This window comes from Xenopus tropicalis, chromosome 2 (assembly GCF_000004195.4).
Source record: "Xenopus tropicalis strain Nigerian chromosome 2, UCB_Xtro_10.0, whole genome shotgun sequence".
Taxonomy (NCBI): Eukaryota; Metazoa; Chordata; class Amphibia; order Anura; family Pipidae; genus Xenopus; species Xenopus tropicalis.
Window position 1 is genome coordinate 152,143,237 of NC_030678.2, and position 18,127 is coordinate 152,161,363.

An 18,127-nucleotide genomic window follows, 5' to 3' on the forward strand; every position below is an offset into this window, starting at 1 on the left:
ATCTCACATAGGAAGGAAATTGTCCTATCCAATCAAGTGATTCTGTCACAGGCAGCTCAGACACTGTTGTGGGGATATAAAGTCGTTGGTGCCTGAGGTCTCAAATGTTTTGTTGGTATTTAACATACTCAAGGCAAGGGAATCCTTGGATTATATTCATAGACAGCACAAAAATATAGTAGCTTTTTTGGCTTCAGAAATTAATTCAAATAAGGGAAGATTGTGGTGAGCACAGCTTTTCTTGTTTGTTATTGTTTATCCAGCCATTTGGGCAGCCATTTGGGTTTTAACCTTGAAAGCAAGTACGTTGCAGGTTAAACTTAGGTCCTGTGTAAATTGTATAATAAAGCATTAGAATTCTTAAAGGAGAAGGAAAGGCTAATAAAGAGTTAATCTCAAGCTGCAGGCATACCTTCAGTTCTCTCAATAGTGCCCTTAAGTCTCCCCAAAATTCACCTGTTCAGATGATCAGAAGCCAAACAGGAAGAATAAACTGAGCTGTGTAAAGAAAGTTTCCATTATGCCTCACTCCTGCACCAAGACCAAGACCGGTGTACATGCTCAGTTAGTTAGACTATGGGTCAGCTTCCTGCTGATTGGCTCAGATCCACATTCCTAAGTGGGGGGAATGAGTTCTTAGCATTCTTGAAGGAGGGGGGAACCAGGAGAGGGGAGAGAGCTGCGTGGCTCTGGCAGAGGAAAACAGACACAACAAATCTTTTGACAGAGAACTCAGTGCAGCGTTTCTGTGAGTGCTTATGGCTGTATTTACATAGACCTTTTTGATAAAGCTGACTTAGTTTTTACCTTTCCTTCTCCTTTAATGAATCAGATGAAAGTGAGTGTAGGACTGGCCAGACCGGGGATGACTTTCAATATATTGCAATATATAGACAAACAATCCCTGTTACTAAAAGAGGTGGACATAACTTGGTAGCTTAATGCACAGAATGTCTTAAGATGGCCACACACGTGGCGATTTGCGATCTTTCGTGCGACCATCGGTGCGTGTATGGCCAGCTTTAATGTCCTATATATATTGATAATAGGTAAGTGCAGAGGAACTCTTGTTGCTGTTTTCAGAAATAGATTCCTCAAAATAAGATCATGTCATTTACATGTATATGTGTTAGTGTCATGTATTAAATCATGTATTATGCTGGGGGTCCACTGTCATGCATCATTACACCCCTGACTGTTGCTTTACCTTAGCAGGATCAACTGTCGGCTAATGGTAAAGGGGATATTTGGCATTTTCACCAGGAGCATCTGAACCTTTATGTATAAAATGTTTATTCATTCACGGGTCTACGACAAACGGTGGTTAATTGCCACCTGCTGGGGCAATTAACCGCCCACCCCTCAGAAAAGTCATAGCACCCCATTCCCGAATAAGCCGCACAGTTTGACACCTCATTCACGGGTCTACAACAAACGGTGGTTAATTGCCCCCTGCTGGGGCAATTAACCGCCCACCCCTCAGAAAAGTGATAGCACCCCATTCCCGAATAAGCCGCATGGTTTGACACCTCATTCATGGGTCTACGACAAACGGTGGTTAATTGCCCCCTGCTGGGGCAATTAACCGCTCACCCCTCAGAAAAGTCATAGCACCCCATTCCCAAATAAGCCGCACGGCTTGACATCTCATTCATAGGTCTACGACAAACGGTGGTTAATTGCCCCCTGCTGGGGCAATTAACTGCCCACCCCTCATAAAAGTCATAGCACCCCATTCCCGAATAAGCTGCATGGTTTGACACCTCATTCACGGGTCTACGACAAACGGTGGTTAATTGCCACCTGCTGGGGCAATTAACCGCCCACCCCTCAGAAAAGTCATAGCACCCCATTCCCGAATAGGCCGCATGGTTTGACACCTCATTCATGGGTCTACGACAAATGGTGGTTAATTGCCCCCCGCTGGGGCAATTAACTGCCCACCCCTCAGAAAAGGCATAGCACCCCATTCCCGAATAAGCCGCACAGTTTGACACCTCATTCATGGGTCTACGACAAACGGTGGTTAATTGCCCCCTGCTGGGGCAATTAACTGCCCACCCCTCAGAAAAGTCATAGCACCCCATTCCCGAATAAGCCGCACGGTTTGACACCTCATTCATGGGTCTACGACAAACGGTGGTTAATTGCCCCCTGCTGGGGCAATTAACTGCCCACCCCTCAGAAAAGTCATAGCACCCCATTCCCGAATAAGCCGCACAGTTTGACACCTCATTCATGGGTCTACGACAAACGGTGGTTAATTGCCCCCTGCTGGGGCAAGGGGCAAAAACGGTGGTTAATTGCCCCGTGCTGGGGCAATTAAACACCCACCCCTCAGAAAAGTCATAGCATCCCATTCCCGAATAAGCCACAAGGTTTGACACCTCATTCACGGGTCTACGACAAATGGTGGTTAATTGCCCCCTACTGGGGCAAGGGGCAAAAACAGTGGTTAATTGCCCCGTGCTGGGGCAATTAAACACCCACCCCTCAGAAAAGTCATAGCACCCCATTCCCGAATAAGCCGCACGGTTTGACACCTCATTCACAGGTCTACGACAAACAGTGGTTAATTGCCCCCTGCTGGGGCAAGGGGCAAAAACGGTGGTTAATTGCCCAGTGCTGGGGCAATTAAACACCTACCCCTCAGAAAAGTCATAGCACCCCATTCCCAAATAAGCCGCACGGTTTGACACCTCATTCACGGGTCTACGACAAAAGGTGGTTAATTGCCCCGTGCTGGGGCAATTAAACACCCACCCCTCAGAAAAGTCATAACACCCCATTCCCGAATAAGCCGCACGGTTTGACACCTCATTCATGGGTCTACGACAAACGGTGGTTAATTGCCCCCTGCTGGGGATACACCAACCGTTAATATGCAGAAGACAAGATTACGAAAAAACATACTACAAGTGGGAGGAGGAAGGATAGCCTAGCGGTAGGGTGCCTGCCTTACACCGATGGGCCTTGAGTTCGATTCCCGCCTGGGAGCCCTGCAAATTAAGCAGAGACCCTGGGACTGGGGAATCTAACTCATACCCAGCGTATGATTGTATGGGCCAGCTTGAGTTCGATTCCCGCCTGGGAGCTCTGCAAATTAAGCAGAGACCCTGGGGCGGGGGAATCTGACTCATACCCCAGCAATTGTAAGGCACCACCGGCCCCACTGGGCCCCTTACCTTGTGACCCTGGACAGAGTCACTTAACCTCATAATGTCCCAGCAATGATGGCGTCTAGAAATGGCAAAACATTGCTGTCCTTTTAATTACTGGCTACATTTACATTTCCCCACAAATCCTCTTTTTTTTTGCATTTTCAAGGGCAGCTCATGATTTATGATGCCGGCTATTAAATTGTCCCTGTCACAGTGTCTATGGCAGCTGGAAGCAACTGTCACAGGAAAAATCCCTTTCTTATCACTGGCAATAAGAAGCCAATTGATAGGTGAGCTGAGCTACAGCGCAGGGACAATGGCATTCCCAGTACCCAGAGGCACAAACAGCCCCCCCCAGCCCAATAAATAGTGACTGTCTGTGGCACCTTACAGCCCCCCTGGCATTCCCAGTACCCAGAGGCACAAACAGCCCCCCCCCAGCCCAATAAATAGTGACTGTCTGTGGCACCTTACAGCCCCCCTGGCATTCCCAGTACCCAGAGGAACAAACAGCCCCCCCAGCCCAATAAATAGTGACTGTCTGTGGCACCTTACAGCCCCCCTGGCATTCCCAGTATCCAGAGGCACAAACAGCCCTCCCAGCCCAATAAATAGTGACTGTCTGTGGCACCTTACAGCCCCCCTGGCATTCCCAGTACCCAGAGGCACAAACAGCCCCCCCCAGCCCAATAAATAGTGACTGTCTGTGGCACCTTACAGCCCCCCTGGCATTCCCAGTACCCAGAGGCACAAACAGCCCCCCCAGCCCAATAAATAGTGACTGTCTGTGGCACTTACAGCCCCCCCTATTCCCTGTTACTGGAAGCTGCCTGCCCAACACGACTTTGGCCATAAACTTCTTTAACCCCTTGGTGCCTGTACCCTGTACCCAGCTGCCCTGCCCCAGTCTGCTGTGCATGGGTGGAGGGTACATTTTTTGTTTGGGGGCTAAAGTTGCCCATAGAGTGACTGAGATTCAGGGGCTTCTGCCCAGCAACTAGGGGAATAGCACTTGTAGGGGATTCACATCCATAGAAACTGTTAACCCCACAGGTAGGGCCTTCCTATATGTTTATGTTTTTCCCTATTAATAACATTGGCATCAAGCAACATGTTTTACTGTAAAATACCAGCCCTACCCGCGGGTCCCTACACCCCCTGAACCTCTCCATCCACTTTTGTCCCCCTTAATTCCCCTTGATATTTTATGGGGTGTCGAGTTTTACAAAGTGGGAGCTTGTTTGTTTACTGTTTGTGACTGGAAGCTGGTTGGTTTGTGTGGGAGCAAACTCTGCACTAATTACTGTATTTCCAATCCTGAAGGCTAAAATGATAAACTGAGGGAACATGAAGTCGAATCAGCTCTCAGTATTTAAGTCCCGGTACAGCTGAAAACTGATTGGATAGACTGGAAGCATTCACCCTGCAGCCCATCCAATCACTGCGCAGCTGTACCGGGACTTAATCTGAGGGGAAGAGGAACAGTAAGTGTGGGCCCCAGGCTGGGAATAAGGTACCGGTGCTTTATTCATTATCAGTCACGGCCCCTGATTTGAATTCCCAGTACCCCAATATCCCAGTTTGGGTGCCAGTGTGTATGTGCTGCTTGCTGATCCCCAAGGGGCTGCTGGGAACAGAAGGGGCACAGCTAAAGTTATGGGGGGGGGGGGCAATGCTGTCAGGCAGCTCTGTAGTTCTGCTATGGGGGGGCACAGATAAGCTGGGGCGAGTGTCAGTGAAGGGATTAAAGAGGGGACACTGCTGCTAAAACGAAAAATTTTACTTTTAACAAAAATGTATAGAGGTATGGGACCCGTTATCTAGAATGCTCGGGACCAATGGTATTCTGGATAAGGGGTCTTTCCGTAATTTGGATCTTCATACCTTAAGTCTACTAAGAAATCAAAAAACATTAAACCCAATAGGATTATTTTACATCCAGTAAGGATTAATTATATCTTAGTTGGGATCAAGTACAGGTACTGTTTTATTATTACAGAGAAAAGGGAATCATTTAACCATTAAATAAACCCAATAGGGCTGTTCTGCCCCCAATAAGGGGTAATTATATCTTAGTTGGGATCAAGTACAGGTACTGTTTTATTATTACAGAGAAAAGGGAATAATTTAACCATGAAATAAACCCAATAGGGCTGTTCTGCCCCCAATAAGGGGTAATTATATCTTAGTTGGGATCAAGTACAGGTACTGTTTTATTATTACAGGGAAAAGGGAATCATTTAACCATGAAATAAACCCAATAGGACTGTTCTGCCCCCAATAAAGGGTAATTATATCTTAGTTGGGATCAAGTACAGGTACTGTTTTATTATTACAGAGAAAAGGGGATCATTTAACCATTAAATAAACCCAATAGGGCTGTTCTGCCCCCAATAAGGGGTAATTATATCTTAGTTGGGATCAAGTACAGGTACTGTTTTATTATTACAGGGAAAAGGGAATCATTTAACCATGAAATAAACCCAATAGGACTGTTCTGCCCCCAATAAAGGGTAATTATATCTTAGTTGGGATCAAGTACAGGTACTGTTTTATTATTACAGAGAAAAGGGAATCATTTAACCATTAAATAAACCCAATAGGGCTGTTCTGCCCCCAATAAGGGGTAATTATATCTTAGTTGGGATCAAGTACAGGTACTGTTTTATTATTACAGAGAAAAGGGAATAATTTAACCATTAAATAAACCCAATAGGACTGTTCTGCCCCAATAAGGATTATTTATATTTTAGTTGGGATCAAGTACAGGTACTGTTTTATTATTACAGAGAAAAGGGAATCATTTAACCCAGGGGTCAGGAACCTTTTTGACTGAGAGAGCCATAAACACCACATATTTTAAAATTAATTCCGTGAGAGCCAAACAGTATGTTTGGCCGCGGATGCTTCGGGGCAAGGTAGGGTGGGTGCCAAGGATGCCGGATGTGGATGCGATGCGGAGGAGAGCGTAGAACACGTCTTCTATCTGCCGAGCGCAGGACACGCCCCCCGTTATTTTATTTTTTTTATTAAAGATTTGGCAGCGAGCCAGATGCAGCCATCAAAAGAGCCACATTTGGCTCCCGAGCCATAGGTTCCCTACCCCTGATCTAAGGTGATTACAGAGGAGAGTGTGGATTAACAGCCATGGGAGACTCCAGGAATCTCTATGTTCAAATGCTAGTTCAAAGAGTGATAAAAACGAAAAAATAATGCATTAAGTAGTAATGTCTCTATTAGAAAGAAATAGAAGTAGAATAGAATAGAAAGCATAATGTTTTCTATTTAAATTGACTTTAATGTGTGACTTTGATAAGGAAAACAGACTGCAAGTTGCATCGAAAATGGAAAGAGATGGGATAGGTCACCTGAGGATTCTGATCGCTTTCCTAGGCAAAGGAACATCAGACATTAGTACACTAGGAATAATACTAGGAATAGATACTGTGGCTGTATGATGAATAGCAGAACTGGACCTTTAGGAAAATAACATGATCCTTTGCCGGTAAAATATTCTTTTCAGGCAAAGGTCACATTTATTGACTGACTATACCAAGAACCACATATACTACATTCCCTGCAGATATGTATGAGATTTTACACCAGCAGTTTACTAGTTCTAAGAATCACATTATCTGTAGCTTGACTTTTACATAAAGCAGTAATTTCAGTCTTGCAAATGCTGTGCTAATGACATCTGACTCACATAATAAACTGTCATTCCAGAAGGTTACTGCCATAGTTACATGTAATTGTAATGCACTATACAAACACACACATAAATATACTGTATTAACCTTAGTGCCACATTTAGCACTGCTCCAAGTCATGGATATACAGCTAAGCAATACCTTACAGCAGTAGTTTTCAAGCTTTCACGCTTTTTGGGGCAGCCCTATCTTTGCAGTCCAACACTTGGCCTGAGCCTATTAGCATGTCAAATTTTACACTAACTGCCCCTTAGACAGAGCAACAGCTCAGGGCTCCTTTATAGTGCCAAGTGCCACAAGCACACAGTCAGATATGGGCTACATAGAAATATAGGGCTTCATGGTTTATGAAGGCAGCACTGTGCAACTGCAATTATTGCTTAGTACTTTTCCACCTAAAACCACTTTTATGCGTCAAAATTTTCTCCCCGTACTTCCTATAATTTTGCCCTGCACTGTTCAGCCCTTCCTGCCTTCCATTCCAAAAGACACTGCTGCGGCAATTGATGCAGGGGAACCCTGGAGCTACTACCACCTCCTGACCAGGCAGTAGCTCTAGAGTTCCCTCTGCCCCCTTCATCAATAGGCGCAGCACACTTGTGTCTAAAGAATCGGATGCAGAAGTCATTCACACACCAAACATCAGAGGTGACTAGGAGGTAGTTCCAGGGTACCCTCAGCCACTATTCTCTGTAAGCTTTGCAGTAGTTTGTCTGCACACACATTTTAAGACTAATGCACACAATAAATTGTGGAGGGCACAAAGTACAAAAAAAAATATTTTTTTTTTGTGCACACAACTAAGAAGAAATCAGAGGAAACATTGCCCTCATTGCGTCAATAGGTACAGCACACTAAAGAATTGGACACAGGTGTAATTAATATGCTGTAAAGCTAGACTTATTCAGCACAACTGCATCCGACTTGCGACAAAGCACACATTCTGTTGCTTCCAATTCAAAGAACCAGACGCAGTATTGCAGTGAGAAAAAAAATATTGCGATTGTGCTCAAAATTGCACTTGTTACTGCGTCTCTTAAAGGGGACCTGTCACTCACCCATAAAAAGCTGTATAATTAAAGTCCTATCCAAATTAAACATTAACTTAAATTCTTTTTTTTATTAAAACATCCATACCTGTTATAAACGTATTTAAAATTTGAGCTGCCAGTCATATATTGCTGCAGGCATAGAGGCGGGGCAGTCAATTACCTTTACTTTCCATTTCAGCACTTCCTAGATGCCACTGCACTACTCCCATTCCCCTCCCCTCTTGCAGTCTATAATCCTGTACCCTGTGCACAGGCATACAGTCCCCCATTCTGGCACATACACCAGATTTGGGGGTGATAATAACCTGCCTTAGTAACAGTGCCCACAATGTGGCGCCTGCCTGCTTGCCGTAATTGTGAATTCCAAGACTAAAGGAAACAAAATGTAAATAATTTATATAGTGTAAGTAAAGTATATTTTGCTCAACTAATATGAGAGAAAAGGATTTGGAATTATTTATTTTGGTGACAGGTCCACTTTAATTGTGTCTTGTTTTAATTAAAAATTCTCTCCTCCATAAACAATGCCTTATCCAAACTACAACTATTATTTAAGGGGAAGGGGGAGCCCCACACAACACAAACCCCTAATATACTTATGTGTATACTGTAATTGGTTCCATCAAAGGAAATACCATTTTATATGCTGAAATCCAGCTGCAAAACAGTTCTTCTTATTCTGCTTCATTTGAAATCATGGCAGGGGAGGAGGGACTAAAACACAGATGTTACAAATTGTAACAACTTCTCCATATCTATCAGACAGCATGCAAGAACTACATAACCCACAATGCATTGCTCTGTGAAGTTCCTTATTGATCACGTGCGCAGGGGATTGTGGGATTGGGAGGATGCAGGCTGAAGGCAGGCTGAGGACAGTCGACTACTGACATATTTTTGAGTCTCAGAGTAGCCAGCCAGATCAGCAGGGGAACAGGGGGCCAGGGTTAGGGAACTGCTCCAAACCATATTATTACATTAAAAATCATAAAAAGGCTGCATATTTTTGAATTAATGTCTATTGCTTAAGTTGTGCTTGGGTGTAGTTCCCCTTTAATATATATGTATAGATACCGAATCAAAAAGGGACCGAAACGTCGGTTGTACATGCAATTATAATACACTAATGTTTATTTGAACCACAAGACCCTTGGTGCTGGTTGTGTTTGATTATATATATATATATATATATGTGGTTTGTCCCTAAGGAAGAGCACAGACTGTGCTCGAAACGTTGGAATTTTTTCAATAAAACCACTTTTTCTTTTGTATCAAGTCCCTATGTGTGCGGCACTCTTTCTATTATATATATATATATATATTAGCTTCCAGAACCTGTGTCCTCATCAGAACTGTTATAGTATTCAGTTAAATGTTCCTTTAAAACAGTGAGACGCCTCTGCAGGGTTTGGCTGTGGTTGTTGCAGCCGTTACCGGTGGCTCTTTATGGTTATTGCCTTCCCCTTGTTTACCGGTGAGTCACAGAACATTCGCCCTCCCCAGAGAGCCCAATTATGATTCATCACGTGGCTTACTAAGTTCCAGAGGCTTTGGGGTGCAATATGTTTGTTTGGGGGGCTCCTACATGAGAGCAGTGTGTTGCTGAAGTGGCACCTCGGATGTAGCCCTCAGACAGCACCTGCACCTCCCACTGCTGTTGGGAAAGACGTCAAACTTACGCATAAAAGACATCTGCTTATGAATCCAGCTTCTCACTCAGCTCTCCGTGTGAAACGGGCTGCTTCCCAAGCATTCTCATCACTGCTCTGGGCTCAGACCTATATAATCACAAAGCAGTACTGATTGTTTTCCTATTATTACCTGTGTAATCACCAAAACCTCATCCATGTTAGAACTTATAGAAGGTAAGTCCTGCCTTATTTCCTATACAGTTAACCCTGAAGCAGATTTGGTTCCGTCGGATTCAGTCTGAGCACTAATGAGATTCGGCGCTGCCTTTGTTATGTTGGGATCAACTGAGCGGCATGTAACGTTTTCCTCTGCACGTGTTCCGTAGGTGGTCGATACCAATTAGGAGACTGTCAGTTGCCCATCACAACTGTTTGTTTGCACTCCGACAATCCGGCTGGTACCCAATATTATTACTGTAGGGGGTCAGGAATTGCAAAGCATCTTTGGGTGTTAGTTTTGTATGTCTGCAACATCAATAAAAGGCTTGTGTCTTCCAGCTATTATAATTGTAATTATCCACTGCACTAGAAAACTCTCAGAGCTCTTGTACCGCTACTTTCTTTATGTATTTTCACTAGGATTAGATTGTGAGCCCTGCAGGACAGATGCGCTTGTGGATACTTACCAGTAACATGTTTGTTATTAATACAGTATGCTTGTGTCTCTGGCTTTTCCTGTAATGAATGTTGCTGTTTGCATAACTGTGCTCTGAAGGTAATCGCTATACAGATATGGGATGCTGTGGACCCAGAGTTTTCTGGATAAGAGATCTTTCTATAATTTGTAAAAGACTTAAGCCTGCTAAATAAAAAACATTGCATAAACCCAATAGTATTGCATTGCTACCAGCACAGATTCATGTAGCTTAGTTACCATCAAGTGCAAGCTACAGGTATGAGACCTGTTATCCAGAATGCTCAGGACCTGGAGTTTTCTGGATAAGGGGTCTTTCCATAATTGGATCACAATACCATAGGTCTACTTAAAAATCATTTAACATGAAATAAACCTAAGAGGACTATTTTGCTGCCATTTAGCTTAGTTACCATCAAGTACAAGCTACTGTTTTATTATTACAGAGACAATGTAAATCATTTAAAAAAATTAGAATTATTTGTTTATAATGTAGTCTATGGTATTTTATGTCTATGGTAGTCTATGCTTTTTGGGAAATGGATTTCCAGATAACAGATCTCATACCTGTACTGAGAAAAAGGAACATTTTTAAAAATTAAAATTATTTGCTTTAAATGGAGTCTATGGGAGATGACCTTTACGTACTTTGGAGCGTTCTGGATAACAGGTTTCGGGATAAGTTAAAAAGATCCCTACAGGAACAAGTTCATATTTTTCTTAATAAAAAAAAAAATCAATATTTTCTGTAATAAAGCAATATAAGGTAAACGCTGTTTGATCATAAGCACTGCCAATGGGCATTCAGATGTTAAACAACAACTCCCATAATGCAAAAGATGTTTCTGGTTGTAGTTTAATGTGCATGCAGGGTATCATGGCTAAATGCTGCTGCTGGTACCATGACTAGCAAAATAGTATGTATTTATTTATGTATTTTAGACATCAAAAGTGATTTATCTATTTGGTTTCTTGTTTTGTTCCCCAGTCAATGGGACCCCAGGGAGTCAGCTGTCTACCCCTCGCTCTGGAAAATCGCCAAGTCCGTCGCCAACCAGCCCAGGGAGCCTGAGGAAACAGAGGGTACACTTTTATTTTATTTGTCTTATTATAAGTAAAGGTACATTGCAAGTGCTCATGTATCTATGCTGCTCAGCTGAGTGCCAGTCCAATGCTTCCCATCCTGTCACACTTCTGTCAGTCAGACAATTGTATTGTGTTGGAGAGAAAAAGGATGGCTTAAATTATTTATCAATCTCCCATCACCTTTGTAAATAATGACAGTTCAGAATACAGTAGTTGAAAAAGATCTCATTACACATCTCAGTTCTGTAATGGCACTTCTTCAAATGTTTAAATATGAAAAAAGTTCTGTATCGTAGTATAATTGGGAAGCACTTAAGCACCTCCAAGTGTCTCTAAGTGCCCCGCGGTGCCTCTCTGTGACTGCATCTAACAACCTTCAAGAGCATTCTCCAATGCTAGCATTCACATTACTGGGGCTCGTCGTTCCTTACCACCTCAGATGCCTAAAGCTGGAAGAGATGTGACTAGTGCCTGGCCAGAGGTAGCTACATCAAATATATCTGGCTAAATGGCAAATCAAGACTGGAAATGAGTGTCAGCTGTTGGCTGTGGCACACTATTCACATCCTTATGCCCACTTGCATGCAGTAAAGCCATGGAATGAATACAGTGCCTGACTGGTGGTGTCAGTTACATAGTTACATAGGGTTAAAAAAAAGACCAGAGTCCATCAGTGGGAATCAAACCATGGTACGTCATAGTTGTTGACTGATTTCCACGCTAAAAACCTAGCTTGCCACAGCTTTTCAACTACTTTCCGGGATTCCAAAAAGCAACATATCACATAAGTCATCTTTACTCAAGATATTGTACTTTTTCATATATAACTGTGCGGTACAGCATCATTTTCTATACAGAATTGAATGTACTTTTAAGGTAGAAGTGGTGATCAAAATAAGCGTTTTAGCAATATTTGCGTAACCAAGCTTAATTAATATCCATCTTCTAACTAGTATTTGGTAAATGGCACGAGATGAAGAGTTTGGTTGGAACCAAACCAGAAAGCAGGAAAGATAACTAGTATGGTGTTCACCAGGGGTAGAAGCTTGGAGCTAGGAAGGTATTTGGCACACTATACTATTCCACACAAGCAGTAGCTCAGTACTAAGAAAATTTGATTTGTTTATTATAAGCCACAGGCATTAGCTTTGAAATTCCTTTTATACTTTTTAAAAGCGTAAACAGATTTTGTTATATTTAATTTTGAAGTGTCACACGGGGCTAGCCATATTCTTCATTTCCCAGGGTGGCACTGTCATGTGACCTGCACTCTGATAAACTTCAGTCACACTTTACTGCTGCGCTGCAAGTTGGAGTGATACCCCCCCCCTCCCAGAAGCCGATCAGCAAACTAATAGGAAGGGAGCAAGATAGCAGTTCCCAGTAGGTATCAGAATAGCACTCAACAGTAAGAAATCCAAGTCTGGCTTGGGTCTCCTCAAGTAACATGGGAGTAGGAGAAACAATAGGATACCTGAAAGCAGTTCTAATGTGTAGCACTGGCTCCTTCTGAAAGCTCAGACTCAGGCACAATGCACTGAGATGGTGCCTCCACACCAATATTACAGCTTAAATAATACATTTGTTGGTTCAAAATAAAATTTTAAATGGCAGAGTGAATTACATTTGCGATGTAAACAGTGTAATTTAGAAATAAAAAGTACAATCATGACAGTATCCCTGTAATTTTAGGAGCATCTTGGAGTCAAAAAAGATGCTTTGTATGAAATGAACCACAGGCAGGTCCCAGTTTGCAGTTAGTAGAAATATTAGACCAGTAATATCCATATTTTATCCCCTAAATTACACTTCACACTGGGCAAAAAGAAAAATAGTGTGGCATGATCCATAAAAGTGTCAATGTATTTTTGCACTGTCCATAAGGCTAATTTGTCCTTTGAAAGTACAAAAGTTTCACTTTCAGGTCTGCCAGGGCCTCATAGATGCACCAAAAAGATAGGTAAGCAGCTCAAATTATCTGTCCATAGAATTGTGTCCATAAAGGTTGGGCAGATATATGCAAAATAGGCACAAATGCACACCAGGAACAGAGAAATTCAGGCAGGTCAGTATCAGTCTAACTATGCCTATTAATGAATTTCTGGCTTTGGGTACTTGGATTTATCTGCCCCTGAAGTGCATTAGGGTCCTTAGAATTGCTTATTCCACCTTGTGGAAGGCAGTCATGTGGAGGTCATTGTGTGTCACAAGTAGAAGAGATCCAGAGACTATGATCAGAGCTGGATAAATCCATTTGTATGTACTGGACTGGAATGGAACGTTTCACAAATTGATATATAGGCCATAAACTGCCTCGCAAGTCTCACAGTCTCAAGTTTGTTGCAGTTTGTGAACTGATTTGCAATTTTGCATTAATTTGTAGTGGCCAAGCACACTCAAACCGTGCCTAATGGGATTTTCTAATATGCCCAACAGAACGGTAGAGCAGAATCCAGACATGCCAATAATTTGCTGCCTCAGTCAAGGCTGCAACTTTTACCAGTCTATTTATGGCCTCCTTAACTGTGGGAAAATTGTATGTTATAGTTTTGTCAGTTATAGTTGGATCTTACTGTTTTGTGTAAGAATGTGTGTATTTTTGTGTGCAAGTCTGTTTGTATGGAGGTACTGATTTACTTCACATCTACTTTTCACTTTTTCTCACAAAATCTTTAAAAAAGTAAACCACTAAACCACTAAACCACTAAACCACTAAAATGCATAATACATAAGATTTAACCAAGAGAGCTTGCAAAACGTTTTGATTAAATAACAAATTAAATATTTATCTTTTGTATAAGAGAATGCTAATTTAAAAGCAATAGGTCCAACAAGTGTAAGTGTGGGGATATGATCTTGTGTATATATCAACAAAGGATAAAAGTATGGACTTTGGATGAGTGGAGAGAGGAGTGCTGACCTTGGATGAGTGGAGAGAGGAGTGCTGACCTTGGATGAGTGGAGAAGACAGGCCTAGACAAAGAGAATATGACCTTATGTTGGAGTGATTAGGTCAATGATGTCCTTAGGCCCAAATGATAAAAAGACTCTGAACAACTGAGATGTACGATTCCTTGTAATCTTGGAAAACTACTCCTGGCAATCATTGAAATAGTTCAATAGCCACTTATCTTCGAAAATAACACACAATTAACTAATGCTGTAGATGTTCATGTGAAGGAAATAGTGATTGTAGGATCAGCAATGTTAGCACGAGTAGCCTGCATTCCAGTGGACAAATGGTGAAAATGTTCTGTCTCAGGAAAAAATTCCTTTTGTATTTTCCATTCCCAGGTCCATAATCGGAAACTAGTACTGATCTTTGGAGACCAATAATGCCTTCTTGCATAGTACTAAGCAAAGGATCCACAGGAAAAAGAATTTTCTCAGAGTAATTATTAGTTTTTCTTCAGTCAGGAAAGTGTTTAATCAGTTGACACAAAGCAGATGAATATGTCAGTTCATTAGATTATTTGCTTTTGACTACTTTGTGCAGTAGTCGGACACTTTGGACACATGAATACATTTTTTCACAGAGCAATCCCTATCATTGACTCTCAGAAAAAAATAATGATGTTAAATGTTCCCCCTTTTTTAAGGAAATGTTCGATTTTATCAGAAAATAAAGGCTAGGGAAACTTTTATGTATTTATTATGTACAAACATGGAATAGTTTGTAGGATTTGGATGTTCAATACTGGGATGAACACCAATTCATATCAAAATGGAAAGCCCTCTCTGTTAATTGTATTATTCCATGAACCCCAAGATTCCAGCTGTGAAAAAAACAGTGTGACTCATAAAGGTCAATGTTGTGGGTCTCACCATCCTGTGACTAATTGGAATATCTCACAATATGTGTTTGAATTTGGGAAAAAGTCATTAGACAATAAAAAACATGATATTATTAATATAGGGCTGGGATTGTTAAAGGAATGTATTAATTGATTTGCTGTATTCTGGTCTACTTTGATTCTTTAAAATCAAATGGAGCAGCCAAACATAATAGGTAGCGTCACATCCAAAATTACCAGAAGTATATGGTTTTTAGTTTTAGATAAACTTACCCTCAAACACCAAGTGACCTACTGAGCATCTAAGAGAATTTGTTTGAAGTCAGCTATAATGTGGCTTATGAGAATGTTCTAGAGACAACCCAGTTGGAAACAGACGTGTTCCATTTTTTTTGCTTGTACCCGCTGAGAGCCATGACCATGAAGAAGGCTTCAGATCTAAGCACAGCGCCACTTTTATTCAGACATTCTCTTTGTAACCATTAAAAAATGCTCCAGTGCATCTATCCGCCCAAGGCATGAGCATGTTGCTTTTTTCTCCCCACATTCAGAGATAAAATAATAAAGCTAAAACTGTTTGTACCCAAGGACATAAGTAGAATGCATTTACAAGCTGCTTTGCTCATCTCTTAACTTTTTAACTTCTAGTTAATTAATCTAAATTGTTAGTTACTTGTAGGACCAAAGCCTACATTGAGATCACTTGTAGAACAAGGTAGAACCAAATCTGCCATAAAAGTATGGAGTGTGACCATAAAATATAGCACTAGAATGATGTAGCCATTTTGGTAGTCTCAAATATATTGCCTGGGGGGGGGGCAATATGTCCTGTTTCGGCGCTTTGAAAAAAAATTGTGAAACCATGGGAAAATTTGCGAAGTGGCAGGAAAATATGTGAAAGGGCGAAAATTTGCAAAATACATGTGATTGCAATTTTTTTTAGCAAAATACATTGGGTTTATGAATGTATTTTTTGCAGCAACTTTTTTTGTAGCAACTTTGTCCACACAGAATACACTTGAGTCGACAGTAAAAATATGTCTAAATGATTCCAATGTCTATAACAAATATAAGGTACCAGTTTAAATGGCCTATAGAGTTGTAACTTAGAGCAGACATTTTGAACATAAACCTTTGAAATCTCAAGGTAACTGTTTTACCCAAAAAAGGGACCACAATTGAAGAATCCTTACCTAGAAAAGTGTCAGCTGTGAAAAAACACAAAATCAATATGTTATAAAGGATATAGCTAAGGCAATCTTACATATGTTTGCCCAGTAACAGTAACACATAGCAACCAATAAGATGTTTGCTTTAAAATAGGTGACCAATAATTCTACCTGCTGATTGGTTGCTTTGGGTTACTGCTTATGGGCAAACTTAGTGCCTTTTATTACATAACCCCTTTAGTATAAAAACTTTGGAATATATCTTGATGGATAAGTTACAAGTTGCTAGGGGAATGGAGACTTTTTGACCATTCATCTGTGTTTCCCTTAGCAACTCATCTTTCTGTAACCATTAACAACTTGCCATCCCTATTTCCCTCGCTGTTCTTAGGCAGTCAAATGAAGAGCCATAACAGCAGGGCGCCTGCACTTCAAAGAAAATTCTAAGAACAAAGGCATTTGCAGCTTCTTATTTCAAAAATCTACGAGGCCAACATTTATGGTCTAATAATGTGTTTGTTTAATTGAGAGTCCAATTTGCCATTTTATAATCCACAATATGCTATCCTTCTCTTCTCCTGTATTTGTTCTCTGCTTGTTGATTGAGGGGCTTGTGCATCAGTATGTGTAACAGAGATATCTGAATGGTTAATATAGTTTGAATGCATAATATGGCATTATTGTTTCAAATATATAACTTTTAATGTAAGAATCACATAAGGAAATATATTTTTCCCTTCTTGCCTCCCCTCAAACAGCTAGACTCATCACACTAAATTTGTTTTGCTGTTTATCCTCTGTTATTGCCAAAAATACGTGTTGTCTAGTCTCCTGTCCCCACCTATTATAGAAGCATACAGTATATATATTACATTTATTTATTTGCAGTACTGTGAACATTATTGGTGTTCTGCAGTAACCCTTTATATAATCAGTGGAGGTATTAATGCATTAATTGAAATTAAGAGTTCTTAAGCTAAAGGAGAGTTTAAGCTGGGGGTGTAGTTTTTCAACATGTTTTTAATGGAAGCAAGAAATAAAGAATATATATTTTTTATTGAAAAGTAGTCCTGGCTTGCTCCGTCCAACAGTACTAATCTTTCTGCGCTAAAGGAGGGTGCCTGTCTAATGTAAGGACTTATTAAGTTTCAATGTCAGTAAGTTTGACACAGCTAGACAATCTGTAGCCAATCAGAGCGTAAGAATATGAACATAAACAAAATGTGAAAAATTGCAGTTGCAAGAGAGTTCTCATAGAATAGAGTTTAAATAACCATCTTGTCTTTTGGATTTCTTTATTTTACAATCAATGATACATGTTAGAAAAAGTGCATACCATTCTGTGAATACAGGGTTGGCATTAGGTACCAGTGTTGCCCCACATTAGCCCACTGGCTATTTCTTTTATGGCCATTTCTTTTATAAATATTCTTTTATTAGATAAAACATGCACTGTTTAGTATTTTATTTAGCTCTGTATAAAATACTAGGAAAGAGTCAGTTGCCTAATTGTTTGGCTGGCATGGTAGGGAGAGACCTCAGTATCTTTATCTAGCCAATACTAGATTTTAAAAGAGAACTAAAGCTTACAAAGTAGTGTAGAAATGCTGCACATTATGTTTTGGGCTTCTGTGCCAGCCCAAGGCAATATATGTGCCACTAAAGTTGAATATACATGTCACAATATAGGCTGAGTAAATAATTCAGTAATAGTAAGAGAAAATAATTCAGATTATTAGTACAAGACAACTCTGGAACAAGTGCAATTAGCATGAGAATGTAATCAGCCCTGTACAATCAGCTTATATGACAGGTCTGTTTGATAATTTG

The 18,127-nt window shown here is 40.9% G+C and overlaps 1 protein-coding gene across 7 annotated transcripts in view; it reads left to right on the forward strand.

The window, feature by feature from the left end:
* The window catches only part of dclk1 (doublecortin like kinase 1), a 202,379-nt gene that overhangs the window by 112,225 nt on the left and 72,027 nt on the right, over positions 1-18,127 (forward strand). For 5 of the 7 annotated variants that reach the window (XM_012957157.3, XM_012957154.3, XM_012957153.3 and 2 more), the window contains exon 6: positions 11,237-11,331. In XM_012957157.3, the coding sequence (XP_012812611.1) occupies positions 11,237-11,331 (95 nt within the window). 7 annotated transcript variants of the gene reach the window in all.